This window comes from Brachyhypopomus gauderio, unplaced genomic scaffold, assembly GCF_052324685.1.
Source record: "Brachyhypopomus gauderio isolate BG-103 unplaced genomic scaffold, BGAUD_0.2 sc137, whole genome shotgun sequence".
Taxonomy (NCBI): Eukaryota; Metazoa; Chordata; class Actinopteri; order Gymnotiformes; family Hypopomidae; genus Brachyhypopomus; species Brachyhypopomus gauderio.
Window position 1 is genome coordinate 435,826 of NW_027506958.1, and position 15,238 is coordinate 451,063.

The window sequence follows — 15,238 nt, forward strand, 5'->3', positions numbered from 1 at the left end:
TGGGTATATTTTAGGCTATTATGATTACATGTGGATGTTGGTATATTCCAATGTAGAAGAAGCTTAGTGGGAAGCTTAATCAGCAGTAAGATTGAGAAGGAGGATCCACAAAGATGATTGGGTATGATGTCATTGTTGGAGTCAGAAGATGAGAAGGTAGTTTTGGATTAACCTAAAGTTTGATCTATTTAGAGATCAAAAAGGGGGAATTGTTGAGATTTACATTTTAATCCCTTCATATATTGTTTACATTACAGTATTGATCAAGCAGCTTATCATAATCCATATATAATTTGACCAGTCTTAAAGTATTAATTAAACTTCTAATATTAATCACTTTATGTTTTGCTTACAGTATAGTATTAATCAAATAGCTAATTATCAAGTGTGTCTGAGAAAAGGCCTGTATGCTCTGTCCCATATTCCAAATGCCTGTCGTTTTCTAAAAGAACAGGATGCTTAAGAAGAAGAATAAAAACGTATATCAGTTTGACAGGACCAGGAAGCGAAGGCCTCTCTCCCACTCTTAGTAAGGAAACATCTGTATGTTTAACGTATGTGATCTACGTGCAACTCCTATGTATGGAACCACTATTAAGCCTGTGAAAATCATAATTGGCAAAAGTCATTGTAAGATTTAGGGAAAAAACAAGATGAGCTCAGCGGATTGTGAATGTCTTAGACAATCAGCCTTTGTCTAACAGGCTAGGTTAGGGAAAGTCCAAAAGAAACGGGGGGGCTTATACCCAGGCCACAATATATAGAACAGGAGGAAAATGTGTCAGGTAGAGACCTGCGCACAGAGCCATAGGGTAGAGTAGATAGGCTTGTGTGTGTTCTCTCCAGAGCGCTCTGTATTTTTGTATACATTTAATAAAAGGATAAAGACAAGACTGGTAATGTTTTCTCTTGCAATCAACGAGCATGCTGTGCTAGGTGAAAGAGGATCAAAGCACGACAGTTTCTAATTTTGGCAATGTTGCGCAAGTGAAAGAACGCTACCCTAGTTATATTATTAATATGTGTGTTGAACGAGAGATCTGGGTCTATTGTGATGCCCAAGTTCTTTACCTCTGCGCTGGGGGTTATAGTAAAAGAATGTAGATTCAATGCTACATTATGTATCTTGTCTCTCGCAGCCCTAGACCCAACTATTATTAATTCTGTTTTATCGGGATTTAGTGCTAGAAAGTTACACGCCATCCAATGTTTTATCTCTTCTACACATTTCTCAATCTTACTGTTTGCGCCTAAATCATCGGGTTTTGCCGATAAATATAGCTGAGTGTCGTCTGCGTAGGAATGGAAACTGATGTCATGCTTATGCATAATCTCGCCTAAGGGTAACATGTACAGTGTGAATAGAAGTGGTCCTAGGACTGTCCCTTGTGGGACACCATATTTAACCTGCATAGATTTAGAGGTTTTATTATTAACACTTACACATTGGAAGCGGTCAGTTAAATATGATCTAAACCAGGAGAGTGCGACTCCTTTAATACCTACCGTGTTTTCTAGTCTATCCAGCAAAATGTTGTGGTCTACAGTATCAAAAGCTGCACTAAGATCTAACAGTATAAGGAACGAGACAAGCCCATTATCGGCCGATATTAGTAGATCATTCACTACCCTGAGTAAAGCTGTTTCAGTGCTGTGGTTTGGTCTAAATCCTGATTGGAACTTTTCATGGATACTATTTGATTGGAGATAGTGGTTTAACTGATTGGAAACTGCTTTTTCTAAAATTTTAGAGATAAATGGGAGATTAGAAATAGGTCTATAGTTAGCTAGAATCTGCGGATCGAGATTGTTTTTTAATCAAGGGTCTAATTACGGCGCATTTTAATTGTTTGGGCATGTAACCTAGGTTAAGGGAGGAGTTAATCATATTAAGTAAGGGCCCTGCAATGGCTGGGAGTAGGTCTTTAAATAGACGGGTTGGAATTGGGTCAAATATACATGATGTAGGCTTAGACAAATTAATCAGTGTTGTGAGCTCTTTTTGCGATATAGGATCGAAGATATTTAGCTCAGTAATATTTTTGGATGCATAGTTACTAATAACTAAACTACTGGGGTTGGATTGGAGGTTAGGCTGCGATGTGTTATGACTCTGTAGTCGGATATTATCTATTTTATTATTGAAAAAGTTTAAAAATTCATCGCTAGTGTGTGTAAGTGCTGTTAGAACTAGTGTCGTTGATATTTCTTGTTAGTTTAGATACCGTCGCGAAGAGAAATCTAGGGTTATTCTTGTTGTTTTCTATTAGTGTTGAATAGTATGCGGCTCTAGCTTTTATTAGGGCATGTTTATATTTGACTATGGCGTCTTTCCATGTGATTCTAAACACTTCTAGTGAGGTGGATTTCCATTTTCGCTCCGCTGCTCGAGCTGCCTGTTTTAGAAGACGAGTGTGTTCGTCATACCATGGTGTAAGCTTTTTCTCCCTAATTAATTTTGTTTTAATTGGCGCTACACTGTCTAAGGTATTGCTGAGTGTGGAATAAAACTGTTGTGTTGCCTGTTCCAATTCATTGGGCTGCAGTGGCATAGTGTTCGGTAGCTCTGGCAGTAAGTTTATAAATGTTGCTGCAGTGTCGGATGTGATAGTGCGCGTGGTTTTTGTATGGCGCATCTGATGTACATTGTATAAAGTCATTTCATATATTAGTAAGGAATGATCTGAAATGGCATCATTTTGGGGGATGACTGCCAAATGTTCTATGTTTAATCCGTAAGTAAGTATTAAGTCTAAGGTGTGTTTACAGCGGTGGGTAGGCCCTGTCACATTTTGGGCTATACCAACTGAATCTAGTATGGTGTCGAACGCAATTTTCAGTGGGTCTGATTCATTTTCATAATGAATGTTGAAATCACCCACAATTACAAATCTCTCGATGGTTAAGACTAGTTCCGAAAGAAACTCAGCAAATTCCTGAAGAAATTCTGAGTAGGGACCCGGCGGTCGATAGATGGTCACTAATTTAAGCTTTGTTTTATTGCCTATAAGATTATTGCCTATTTCACCTATCAAAGCCTCGAATGAGTTAGTAGAGGTTGTTGGTTTTACAGTAAAACCTATGTCTGTGTTATATATTGTGGCTACTCCACCTCCACGCCCTGTGATACGGGGCTGATGAACATAACTGTATCCAAGAGGAGCTGCTTCATTAAAACTTACATATTCGTCTACTCTAGCCCATGTTTCTGTTAAACAGAGTGCATTTGGTCTGTTATCTGAGATTATTTAGTTTACTATCACAGCTTTTGATGCAAGCGATCTAATGTTTAAGAGTCCTAGCCTTAGTTTAATATTGCTGCTCACTTCATGTTGATTATTTAATTTAATTTTAATTAGATTTTTAAAACATATCGCCCTGTTATTCTTATACCTGCCACGGCTAACAGACACAGTCTCAATGGTTTGGTAGTTAGGGAAGTAAGTTCTACTTAGCTGATTTGCGTGGTTTGTTGTGGCTGGTCAGGCCTGGCGTAGCACGTCCTCGATGTTCCTGGAGAGGACTGCCGAGCCTAGGCGACTGGGGTGAAGTCCATCTCGGCGGTAGAGTGATGGACGCTCTCGGAAACACTCCCAGTTGTCAACGTAGTCCACGCCGGCGCTGCTACAGGTGTCCCGGAGCCAGCTGTGGAGACAGAAAAGACGGCTAAATGACTCGCACCCTCGCCGGAACGTTGGAAGCGGACCGGAGACAACAAGCCTGGCCGACGTCTTCTTCCGCGCGGTGTCCAGAAGCGATCGGTAGTGCTCCTTCAGGATCTCGCTGCGCCGGGCGAAGGTGTCGACAGCCCCCACGTGCAGGACGACGGTGCCGAAGTCGTCTCGCTGCTTCAGCGCCGAGGGAAGCCGCCTGGCCACGTCCAGGACACGAGCGCCTGGAAAACATGACACAGTGGGGGTTCTTTTAGCGCCTGGCAGGCTAATCTTTACGTGCCGTGTTATCGAGTCGCCGATAACAAGGATACCGCCCTTATTCTTCTTCGATGCCGGCGCTGGTGAGGGTGGTGTCGGACGCAGGGGTGAGGGCGAGGCGGAGGACCTGGAGCTGAGCACCTCGAACGGATTTGCAGAGGAGAAGTCCGGCTGAGGTAGGGGTGACGACGCCGGCTGCCTTCCGCGTCCTCGCTGGCGCTCCCAGCCTGGTGCCCGGGTCACGATGGCGGTCGCGCTGAGCCGCCGTGACGAGGGAGTGGAGACGGCCGAGTAGGCAGCGTCGCGGGCGGCCTCGAGCCTGGTCTTCTCCTGGGTGAGCTCCGCTTGCTTCTCCAGAAGACGCTGGATCTGCCGACCCAACTTCTCCAGCTCCGAGCCGAGCTTGACGAGAGCCCGTTCCTCCGCGGTAGCCATGAAAAACAGGGGAGACAAAACAGAGGGAGAAAGAAAGAAACAGGGGGAGAAAACAGAGGGAGAAAGAAAGAGACGGGGAGAAAACAGAAACGAGATAAAATAATCAGATGTCGGTAAGTGTATTATACTGATTGTAGTGTTTAATGTAAGTGTATTAGGCTATAGCTAAGCTATGCTAATGTGATACGTGAATCCGCGTTTGCGTGCGAACGTGCTGCCGGTGAAACAGGAAACAGGAGTGTCGTCACAGGAAACAGGAAACAGTTTCCTCTATGCTGCGCCTAAAGCGATCGATCACCAGTGGTTGGCACCAGAGCCAAGGAAGGGAAAGAACCCCACAAGCTTTCAGCACCCTGCCCTAGATAACTTACAGCAGGGGATTGCAGAACACCCTTGGCTCTGGGGGGTGGGGGTGGGGGTGGGGGGGGGGGGGGGGGGGGGATGGATCAAGTCATTTGAAAGTCTCTGAAACCAAAATGTGACCAGGAATGTGCGAGTTGGCTTTGACTCCTTTACACATTATCATGGACTAAAACAAGCACTCCTTTTGTGCATCAGCTCAGCATATTTTCCCTTTGAATGGGGGAGGAGTGGCTAACGTGAATTACGTGTGGTTTCTCCTCTCACTTATGAAACAGAGGACCAGCAACAACTGGTTTGAACAGGATCTTGATTTGTTGTTTCATTTTAGATATATAGAGGTCACAAGATTCTCTCACTTGAGATGCTGGAGTACCTGCAAGCACTGAACAATCTGACTGAAGTGACTGCAAACAGTGAAGGTACCAAAGTCTTATTAACATTTGTCTCGTCTCAGGGTGCAGTCATTGCAGTCACTGTATAATATACTGTCAAATACTTCACTACTGTTAATATGTGCCTTCCAGTCTTGCGTTTAATTACACTGATTTCTGTAGATTAAGGTACTACGGTTCTAAATTAAACTAATTTAAATGTACACATACATTAGGAAAATACTGACAATCTGTGCTGTTTTAAATTTGTTTGCAATAATAAAAAAGGTTTGCCCGATGGGGAAGTTTGACAGACTGTAAATAAGCTGTATATTTTCATCTCACCATTACAACTATAAAAATCCAAATATTTAACTATCCAGCATATGTTGTCTTAGAGAATACATAGAGTTCCTGAGAGTAAGGCCTGCAACACTAATTTTGTTGCATCCAACTCTGGATTGTACAGGGGCATGTACTAATGTACAATATTAGGAGTTTTAATTAGACAGGTTTAATTTGACATTTTTGCTCATTTTCATGAACTTTATGACAATTCCTAGAGAACTCCAAGCTTGTAAAAATGTTCTGCACAATGAATTGTGGGCTGTTGTCACATGTACCACTGGAGCAGTACTGGTGCAACCTTGGACTGAGACCAGAGACGAATGTTCCATCTTTATGAAAACATTCTCCTCCCACAATGCTCCACTCTCTCCTCACACTATATATATAGTCTTCTATCTGTTAAGCAAATAATATTTTTTCAGTTTTCAGAAATTCAACAACTGCCTCTCTTGTGATATTGGCAAAGCCTGTCCTGAAATAAAGGCACAGAGGTAAAATCTATATTTGTGACGTTGGCGTGTAGGAGCAAGGAGGAGGCACGACGAACGTCTTGTGGTGCACACTGAACATTTAATGCATACAAAAACGCAAAGCCCAGCACAGATGGTGCAAGCACGCAAATAGCGGAGGCTTGCACAGGCATGAACTTTAGACAAAGACGAGCACTAGACACCGCGCGAACGCACATTAAATAGGTGAATAACACAGACCCACGTGACCTCGAGACAAGGCACAGGTGTAACAAACGAACACGCTCACAAACAACCCACACCCACGGAAGTACAAACATGGACATAACGACACACAGACAACGCAACGGCACGCCCACAGGGAAGGGTCCGGAACCGCTCCGTAACAGAACCCCCCGCCAGGGGCTCGCTACTCCCGGAGCGTCCCGCGCAGCTGGAAAGCCCCGAACCAACACCGACGGGCAGGTCCGGAGCCGCCGGGATCACGAGCCTCCGAGAGCCGTCACCCCCGACGGCGGGAACCGCCGCGAACGGCTCTAGCACACCCTCCCTGGGAAGACAGGGGAAAATACATTAAACAATGGCACAGTCACAAACACGCACACGGGAACATGAAACACAAGAGGAACGAATGGGAAAAGGAGATTAGGGAGACAGGGGAATAGACAAACATATAGGGACAGGCAGCCATGGCACCGCTCCAGCTGCCTGCCAAAGCGCACACGGTGTTGCTATCCCTCCAGGGAAAGCAGGCTGGGCGGGCGCGGCAGGCGGAACAGGCGGCGGAGTCCCTCCGGTATTTGGGTTCTGACTCCTCACGCGCGTTGCGCCGCTCGGGACTCCCGCTGGCCGCGCTCCCGGTGGCTTCCTTAGGGGAGCCTTGGTTCTCCCTCTGGGCGCGGCTGGAGTCCTGGCTCTGTGCTGCGCGCCGGCTGGTGTCCGCGGCGGCTCCAAGGGCGCGTGACACATCCACCTTGGACCGCTGGCCACACCAGGACCCCCCTGCGCTCCTGGAGATGCCTTCGCCTCGCCCCCCGACGTCTCCATCTCCTCCTCGCTCTCGGAGACGCTCCGACCCAGCGACATGGGTTCCTCCGGGGTCGGGCAGCGGGAGCAGTCCATGCTGCTCGCCCCTGAGGGAGACTGAGGAACCTCCTTCCCCAGGTGGACGGTGCTCTCCGAACACCCAGAGGCGCTGTCCACCCCCTCGCTCGCGTCCTCGCGCCCCAAGGGTGATGAACAGGTGGACGGAGGGCGACTGACGTCCACCCCCTCCCCATAATACACGGTAGGAGCCGAGAATAGGGAAGGGGGAGGGCTGACGTCCTCCTCAGCATCGTGGCGCTCGGTGGAGGATGTGTGGCTGGAGGGAAGAGAGCAGGTTTCCTCGTCACCCTCCCCGTAATAGACCGTCGATTCGGAGAACAACGACGACGGGGGGCTGACCTTCTCCTCCTCGGCTGTCCGGAGAGCTGTGGGAATAGAGGGAGCGCAGCTGGTTTCGCCCTCACTCTCCTCCGAACGAACGGAGGAGCGGGGGCTCTCCTCCTCTCCAGACTCGTCGCTGCCGAACTCGACTTCGGGAGGGGTGAGGGCAAAGGTACCTGCACCCACCATGAACGGCTCACTGGTCTCCTCCTCCTCAGGGAGAACCAGGAGCGGTGCGCTTGCTTCCTCCCTCTTACTGCTGCTCACAGCCATGGGTGGAAGCTCCAGGGACGCGTGGGGGTGTCTCTCCTCCCATGCGCGTGCTGCGGATCGGCGGAAGTACTCCGCCGTCTCGGCATCCTCCGTCTCCCGAGCGGCACAGAGCAGGTACATGCAGACAGGGTCCTGCTTCATCTGCTGCTCGGTAACGGGGACTTCTTGGCGCTGGACTGGGGAAGAGCCGTGGTGACGCCTGCTCTTTCTCTTCCCCTTCGGTGCTCAGGTGGCGTATCCTGGCATACGTCGTCTTGTTGGGCTCGTCTTTGTGACGTTGGCGTGTAGGAGCAAGGAGGAGGCACGACGAACGTCTTGTGGTGCACACTGAACATTTAATGCATACAAAAACGCAAAGCCCAGCACAGATGGTGCAAGCACGCAAATAGCGGAGGCTTGCACAGGCATGAACTTTAGACAAAGACGAGCACTAGACACCGCGCGAACGCACATTAAATAGGTGAATTACACAGACCCACGTGACCGCGAGACAAGGCACAGGTGTAACAAACGAACACGCTCACAAACAACCCACACCCACGGAAGTACAAACATGGACATAACGACACGCAGACAACGCAACGGCACGCCCACAGGGAAGGGTCCGGAACCGCTCCGTAACAATATTATATTATGAGAGACCATCCAAGCTTGATTAATCAACTACACCATTAAAACTAACATCAGATTATTTATCTGAATTCAACTCAAACTTTAATTATGATAACTCATATAGTATCATATGAGAGTTTTCCATTAATGCTTTTTTGTCTCTTAATAGGAGTCATGGATGAACGGAGGATTGTGCTTCTTGGGAAAACGGGTGATGGTAAAAGCAGCTGTGGAAATTTGATACTCCGTGAAAACGTATTTCCTACTGGAAGTTGACCTGTCCCAAAAACTATAATATGTGACTCAAAGACAAAATTTATGAATGACAAGAATATACAAATGATTGACACACCTGGATTTTTTGACACTGACCTCTCTTCAGAGAAACTAAACTCTGAAATATTACGATGCATTATTGAGTGTGAAAAAAAGCGAAATATAACAAAACGAGGAAGGGAACAAAGGAAATGAGGGAGGTTTAAATAATTAGCAAAGAAAACAGAATGTCAGAGGCAGGAATAGAATCTGGAGATACAAGGGTACTGATTCCCATTGAGTCCCACCTATGTTCATGGGGATTTTTGAGGTGAAAGCGCAGGGTGAGGTACCCATTGAGTTATTCTTCAATCTTTTTCGAGACTCACTAATAGATGAGACTGTTTTTGAGGGATTTCACACAAGGAAATAGCTGTGGAATAATCTGAATATTTTGACATCACTGCCTATCTTTATTTATCCAATTCAAGCTAAATTGTAGCCTGAACGGCATTAAATTGCAATTAACTGTTGTCACGTAGGGCTACGCCCCCTCTCCTAGCTGTCACTCTAGGTTCCCTTGTGTCTGCGTTTACTTGCCTGTTTATCCCGCCCTGCTCGTTGTCTCTGTGATTTCCCATTGTTTGCCACGCCCCTGTTATCATTGTTCGCACCTGGTCCTTGTCTAGTCCTGTGTATAATAGTCCCGGTGTCTCCCATGTCTGTATCGGTCTTTTTGTTCATTCGTTCCGTATGCCCTTGTGGAGTTCGCTGTTTCTGTTCTGTCATCTTTGTGAGTACGTCCAGCCTAGTCTTTGTTCCCCTGCCTGGTTTTGTTCTTTGTTTTGCCATGTCTGTTCGTATTTCGTGTCTGGACTGCCTGCCCGTTATGACCCATGCCCGTGACTTCGACTCTGCCTTTGGAATTTCCTTTAATAAATCTCGCTCTCCTCAGCGTTTGTGTCCGCCTCCCTGTTCTGCCCAGCGCAGATCGTTACAACTGTTCAAATGTTAAGAGCTGTTTGTTTCAAGATTATTTTAACAGAACAAAACTTACTTGTTTTAATGAAAAGAGGATAGATTCTCACAATTTGTTATATATTTGGGCAATTTTTATAGAAAATATTCACTCTGTTCTTGTATGGTGTCCACATATGTGGACAGTTGAATAACTTTATTTTAAAAATGTTTTATGTAAAATAATAAACCATTTGACTTTTTATGCAAGTCAGACTAATAAAAACAATTATTTAAATCTAGCCACAAGCGGAGATTGTAGGTTCACACACGTATAGGCCTAAGCAGCCAAAGAAAACCAATGTGTTTTGAGCAAATGTTTGACCTTTGATATGAATGTATGAAGTGTTTTTTTTTATCTCAGATGAGGCACTAAATCTACAAAAAATCAAAATGTGGCTAAATGTATTGGCAAAAAATTATTCAGATCATATAACTAAATCACATGCTGAGATTAGCTTTGTGTGTATGTGTTTGCAAGGTGTTTCATGTAAGCAATGCTTTTCAGTAGGTTCCAGTATTTGGCCAGTAGATGGAGCCAAAGTACTACCATACAGATATTACAGCGATGAAAATAAATTTTAGTGAAATAAAATGTTCATTCCTGGTCAGGCAGTATACTTTTTGTTATAAGATGTAATTACAAAGTTATTTGGCTCATTGGTCTGAATCATACAAGATTCATTACTTCTCTGTATTCTGCATGACAGGATTGCAGCATTAGTTTTGATAATTTTAGAGGTTTTTGTGTACAGTAGCGTCCCCGACAGGTCAATTTGAATCAAACTTGGAGCACATCACAGGAACCTCAATCCATGACAGCATTTGAAATTAGGAGTTGATCACTGTGACAGAAATTGTCATTCTTGATTAGGTCACGTCATTTAGATTATAAGAGATCATTATGAACGTTATGATTTAGTACATGTCGTTCTGATTAAGCAGAAGGACTACAGTAATGAAGTAGTGTGTTTCAGTGTAATCATGTACTTATGTTTAGTTAATATTATGCATTTGTGCTATACTGTGACCCAGGTCAGGGAGAGTGCGAAGGGTAAGAGCACTCTGTTAACTGGTACTCACTAGTCTACTATACTTGGGTCATTTAGCTTTCTCTGTGTTCAACTGATACATCAGTTTCTTCCGCTAACTTTAGGGAAGTCCATATTAGGAGATACACATACGTGAGACAAAGTAGCCTGTTGGGCGCCTATGTTTTGGAACATGCTGTGCTTAAGATAACCTGCTTGCTAGAACTGCTGAATGGTGTTTATTGTATATAAACAGGGGGACTGTCCCCTTGCTTTCAGTGTTGGTTTACATGGTTTGAGTTATAGCAACATAGGTCATATATGGCATGGCCTGAATGATATAATGAAAAAAAATACCAACCTGAAAATTTAAAAATCCAAAATTGTTTTGATAATTATTCACCTAGAGATTGCAACAACAAATACATTGTATATAGAAACAAATCTTTATTTTACCATCTATGGTTTCACAATATACTCTTGGTACAACAGTTATTTAACTCAAATGGCTCTCTACTGACAAATCAAGAATTTAGTAAATATTTAGTAACTAAGATTTAGTAATTAAATTCAGTGTTGCCATTCCTTTTGCTGAATTAGTTATAAAATGCTATATATGCTGGAGTGAGTATGCTATTTAAAAGTACACCAGGACATGATCCAACATTATTACCCATCGACCCAACCAATCTTGAAATAGGGAAAATATGTTTCTCTACATCACACAATAGTAATCATTATATATGCTCACTGTTTCAGAAAGATGGTGTATCTAATCCATATGTATCTATTGGAACACCATCTTTAACAACCTCAACTGGAAAGAGATCTGGACCTTGCCAGCAAAATATATATCATACATAAAGTGAAAGAAGTATATTTTAAAATAATTTACAGTTTATCCATCAAAAACATTTTTAACAATGGTTTATAAAGGACATGGAAGCGAATTGCACTTTCTGCAGAATTCACCCTGACAACATTTCCCATTTCTACCAAATTATGGGAAGATATCTGCAACATATCTAGTACCTGTATTGAACCATTTATCCCTCTGCTTTAATTGTGTATTGCTAGCTACATGCCAAGTGCATTGCTAAGGCAGTTTTATTTTGTGTAATACAAATAGCCAACTTAGCTAGCTAGCTAACAAACAATGTAAACAATGCAAACGGCAGACTTATAAATAACTAGCTAGCTAGGTTAACTAGCTAGCTGGTTATTTGTTTTACCATAAATCATAGTATTTGGAGCATCCAGCTGCCTAAATGCGTTGATATCGCGAAAAAATATACATGAAACGGACCCTACTGACAGCCAATCACAATTCACATCCAGAAGCCAATCCTGTCTGGGTCCCTCCCACGACTGTCAAAAATCAAACGATCTGCTCCACGAGCAGGAGCTTAATCGCAAGCAGAAAGGGTGTGACAAATTTTCCTCGCGCAAGCAACTCTCTCCTCGCGCGCGAGAGTAATTTTGCTCGCGCGAAAGTCGTTTTGCTCGCGCGAGAGTAGGTTTGCTCGCGCGAGGAAGCTCTCTCCGCGCGCGAGAGCATTTTTGCTCGCGCGAATAAGCACTTTTCCTTGCGCGAAATGATTTTCCGCGCTCGCGAATATTGAATTGGATTTGACGCCATAGAATGACTTCCGGTCGCCGCGTCGCTCTCGTCGCTTTCGGTGTGAACGCACAGTTAGTCTTCGATCTTTTGACATTTGTGGGGTCATAGAGGGGACATGCACATTCACAAGAAAGTGCATGTTATTTTTAGCAGTACTGGAGCAACCTTGGAGTGAGACTGGAGACAAATAAGAACTAATAAGAAGTCCACTTTTTTTCCATTGTATTAGTGCAAAGAGGTAAATTATAAAAATCTTTATATGAAATTAATTGTCCTTTTAAGAAATATATTATGAACAACGTTTTACTTTTACTTTTTAAGAAAAGTATATGCAATTTCAGTTTTTCTCAGTTAAACATTTAAGTGCATTATGCATAAAAACTGATCACAGTGACATTTTCCACATCTGGGAAGTAATTCTGAACACATTTTTCTTAAAAAATCCGACCCTCTGTGTCCACTTTTCGCTTTTTTGACAAAGACATTTCACATAAGAGGGTGCCAGGGTCAACAGAAAAAGCAAGTAAAGTGAATGAACTGACTAAAACACACCCCTAGTGGACAATATAGGACTGCAGATTTTAAATAAAATGCAGTTTATTCTTCTTTAATAATGCAGGTTTATTCCACGGGCTGGACTGAACCCCTTGGCGGGCCGGTTCCGGCCTGCGGGCCATATGTTTGACACCCCTGCTCTATGCACTCCTCACACTATACATACAGTGAGGAAAATAAGTATTTGAACACCCTGCAACTTTGTAAGTTCTCCCACTTAGAAATCATGGAGGGGTCTGAAATTTTTATCTTAGGTGCATGGCCACTGTAAGAGACAAAATCTAAAAAATAAAAAAAGCTGGAAATCACAATGTATGATTTTAAAATTATTTATTTGTCATGGTAGGCTAGGACCTGGGCTCAGGGGAGACAATAGCCACACCCCAGTACTGGAGTAACCTTAGAGTGTGAGAAACACCAACACTCCAACCTTAGAGTGAGAGCAACACCAACACTCCAACCTTAGAGTGAGAGCAACACCAACACTCCAACCTTAGAGTGAGTAACAACAACACTCCAACCTTAGAGTGAGAGTAACACCAAAATCTGCTCCTCACACTGGGCCAAAGTACAGCATTTCACTCTCACTCTGCACTGTACAGACTTCTAGATGTTAAGCACAGAATATCTTACCGGTTTTGAGGGGTGGTAAGATGCCAGTTGTGTGTGGTTTTACTTGTGTAAGAAATGCAACAAACTGTTTGAACAGGATCTTGATTTTTGTTTTGATTAGTTGTGCAGAGTCTCCAGTATTCTGCCTCTCTTAGGATATTAAGCAAAACAGCCCTGGAATAAAGACACACAGGGAAATTATTATATTATGAATGACCAAGCTTACTGAATCAAATGCACCAGTAACACTAACTTCAGCTGAATTATATTAACACAACTCAAACTCTAATCATGGTAACTGGTATAAACTACCATCATATGACAAAGATAAACTGTTGTCCATCCGTGCTCTTTTGTCTCATAGTAGCAGCCATGGCTGAACGGAGGATTGTGCTTCTTGGGAAAACGGGTGATGGAAAAAGCAGCTGTGGAAATTTGATACTCGGTGAAGACGTATTTCATACTGGAAGCTCACATACATCAATAACTCAGCAATGTTCCTCAAAGACAAAATATATTAATGACAAGGAAATAAAAGTGGTTGACTCTCCTGGGTTTTTTTATACCAACCTCTCTCCAGAGAAACTAAACTCTGAAATATTACGATGCTTTACTGAGTGTGCACCAGGGCCACATGCATTTGTGATTGTGCTCAACGTGGGAAGGTACACAGAACAAGAGATCGGAACTGTGAAAAAAATAACAAAGTCATTTGGAGATGATGCTCTAAAATATGCAGTGGTCCTCTTCACCTTTGGTGATCAACTCAATAAGGATCAGACTATTGAAGACTTTGTGAACCAGAGTACAGAGTTACAAGATCTTGTGAATAAATGTGGAGGTCGTATTCATTTTGTTGATAATAAGTACTGGAATGAGCAGCAGGATGGGTACAGGAGTAACAGGGTTCAGGTAGAGAACCTACTGAACACCATAGAGGAGATGGTGAAGGAGAATGGAGGAGAGTGTTACACCAATGAGATGTTACAGGCTGTACATGTAAGTGTAGATGTAGAGTATAAAACTTTATGTGAAGAGAGTGGAGGTGCTCCAGATATTAAGATGATGAGAAAACGAGTGAGGAGAGCAAGCAAGGCAAGTTTCATACCAAACTTGAGGTTAGTGGGGTTGGTAACTGGGGTATTGCTGGGGGCTCTTCTTGGAGAACAAGCACAGCAGTGAGTTCCTACCACCTGTATGGTGATGTTAGTGGGCATAGCAAATGCGGTATTGCTGTGGACGTTCCTGAGAGGTAATACTGAGAGGATCGGTTATTAGAGGTTTTAATGCATCAGAAGGAGCAAAAACTGAGATAGATAAATGATAGACAGATAAATACTTTATTGATCCCATAGGGAAATTCTTGAAACTGAGACTGAGCATTATGCAATGGTAAAGGCATGAATGACCTCTAAAAAGCACTGCAAGTCGTATAAATATTTATTAAATTGTTACCAGACTTACAATTCATATGATTACCGGTAGATTAAAATTTGTTACAAAATGATTTATTATTTAAACATAAGATTTGATGAATGTGATTAGCAAAAGATGAGAACATGCCTATTTGTGTGAACTTACTGGAGTAGTTTATATAAATTCTGCTTATGTTTAAATGTGATTTTTTTCAACCTCATATGCTACTTTTGAAAAATTACATTTACCTTGATGACAAATGACAAGCACCGATCACAACTACCATTCTCAACAAACCTCTTGGACACATCACACCTCACTGCTCCCCTACACCTGAGTACTGACGACCCTCACCTGTTACCACCTACACCAGGGCAATGTTCACCAGTTCCTACCACTACTGCTTTACATTAGCATACATGCTAATTAGCCTATATGTCATGCTTCTATCAATCATCCGTATTGCTGTAGAGCTGTATTGCGTCTATCTGTTTGTTAG

At 43.4% G+C, this 15,238-nt stretch overlaps 1 protein-coding gene across 1 annotated transcript in view; it reads left to right on the forward strand.

Annotated features, from left to right (window-relative positions):
• LOC143500208 (GTPase IMAP family member 4-like) overlaps positions 1–14,505 on the forward strand; it is a 53,492-nt gene extending 38,987 nt beyond the window's left edge. Inside the window, exon 2 of the mRNA XM_076994229.1 lies at positions 13,688–14,505. Coding sequence (XP_076850344.1) covers positions 13,688–14,505 — 818 coding nt within the window. The remainder of the gene's footprint in view (positions 1–13,687) is intronic.
• Positions 14,506–15,238: the final 733 nt, after the last annotated feature.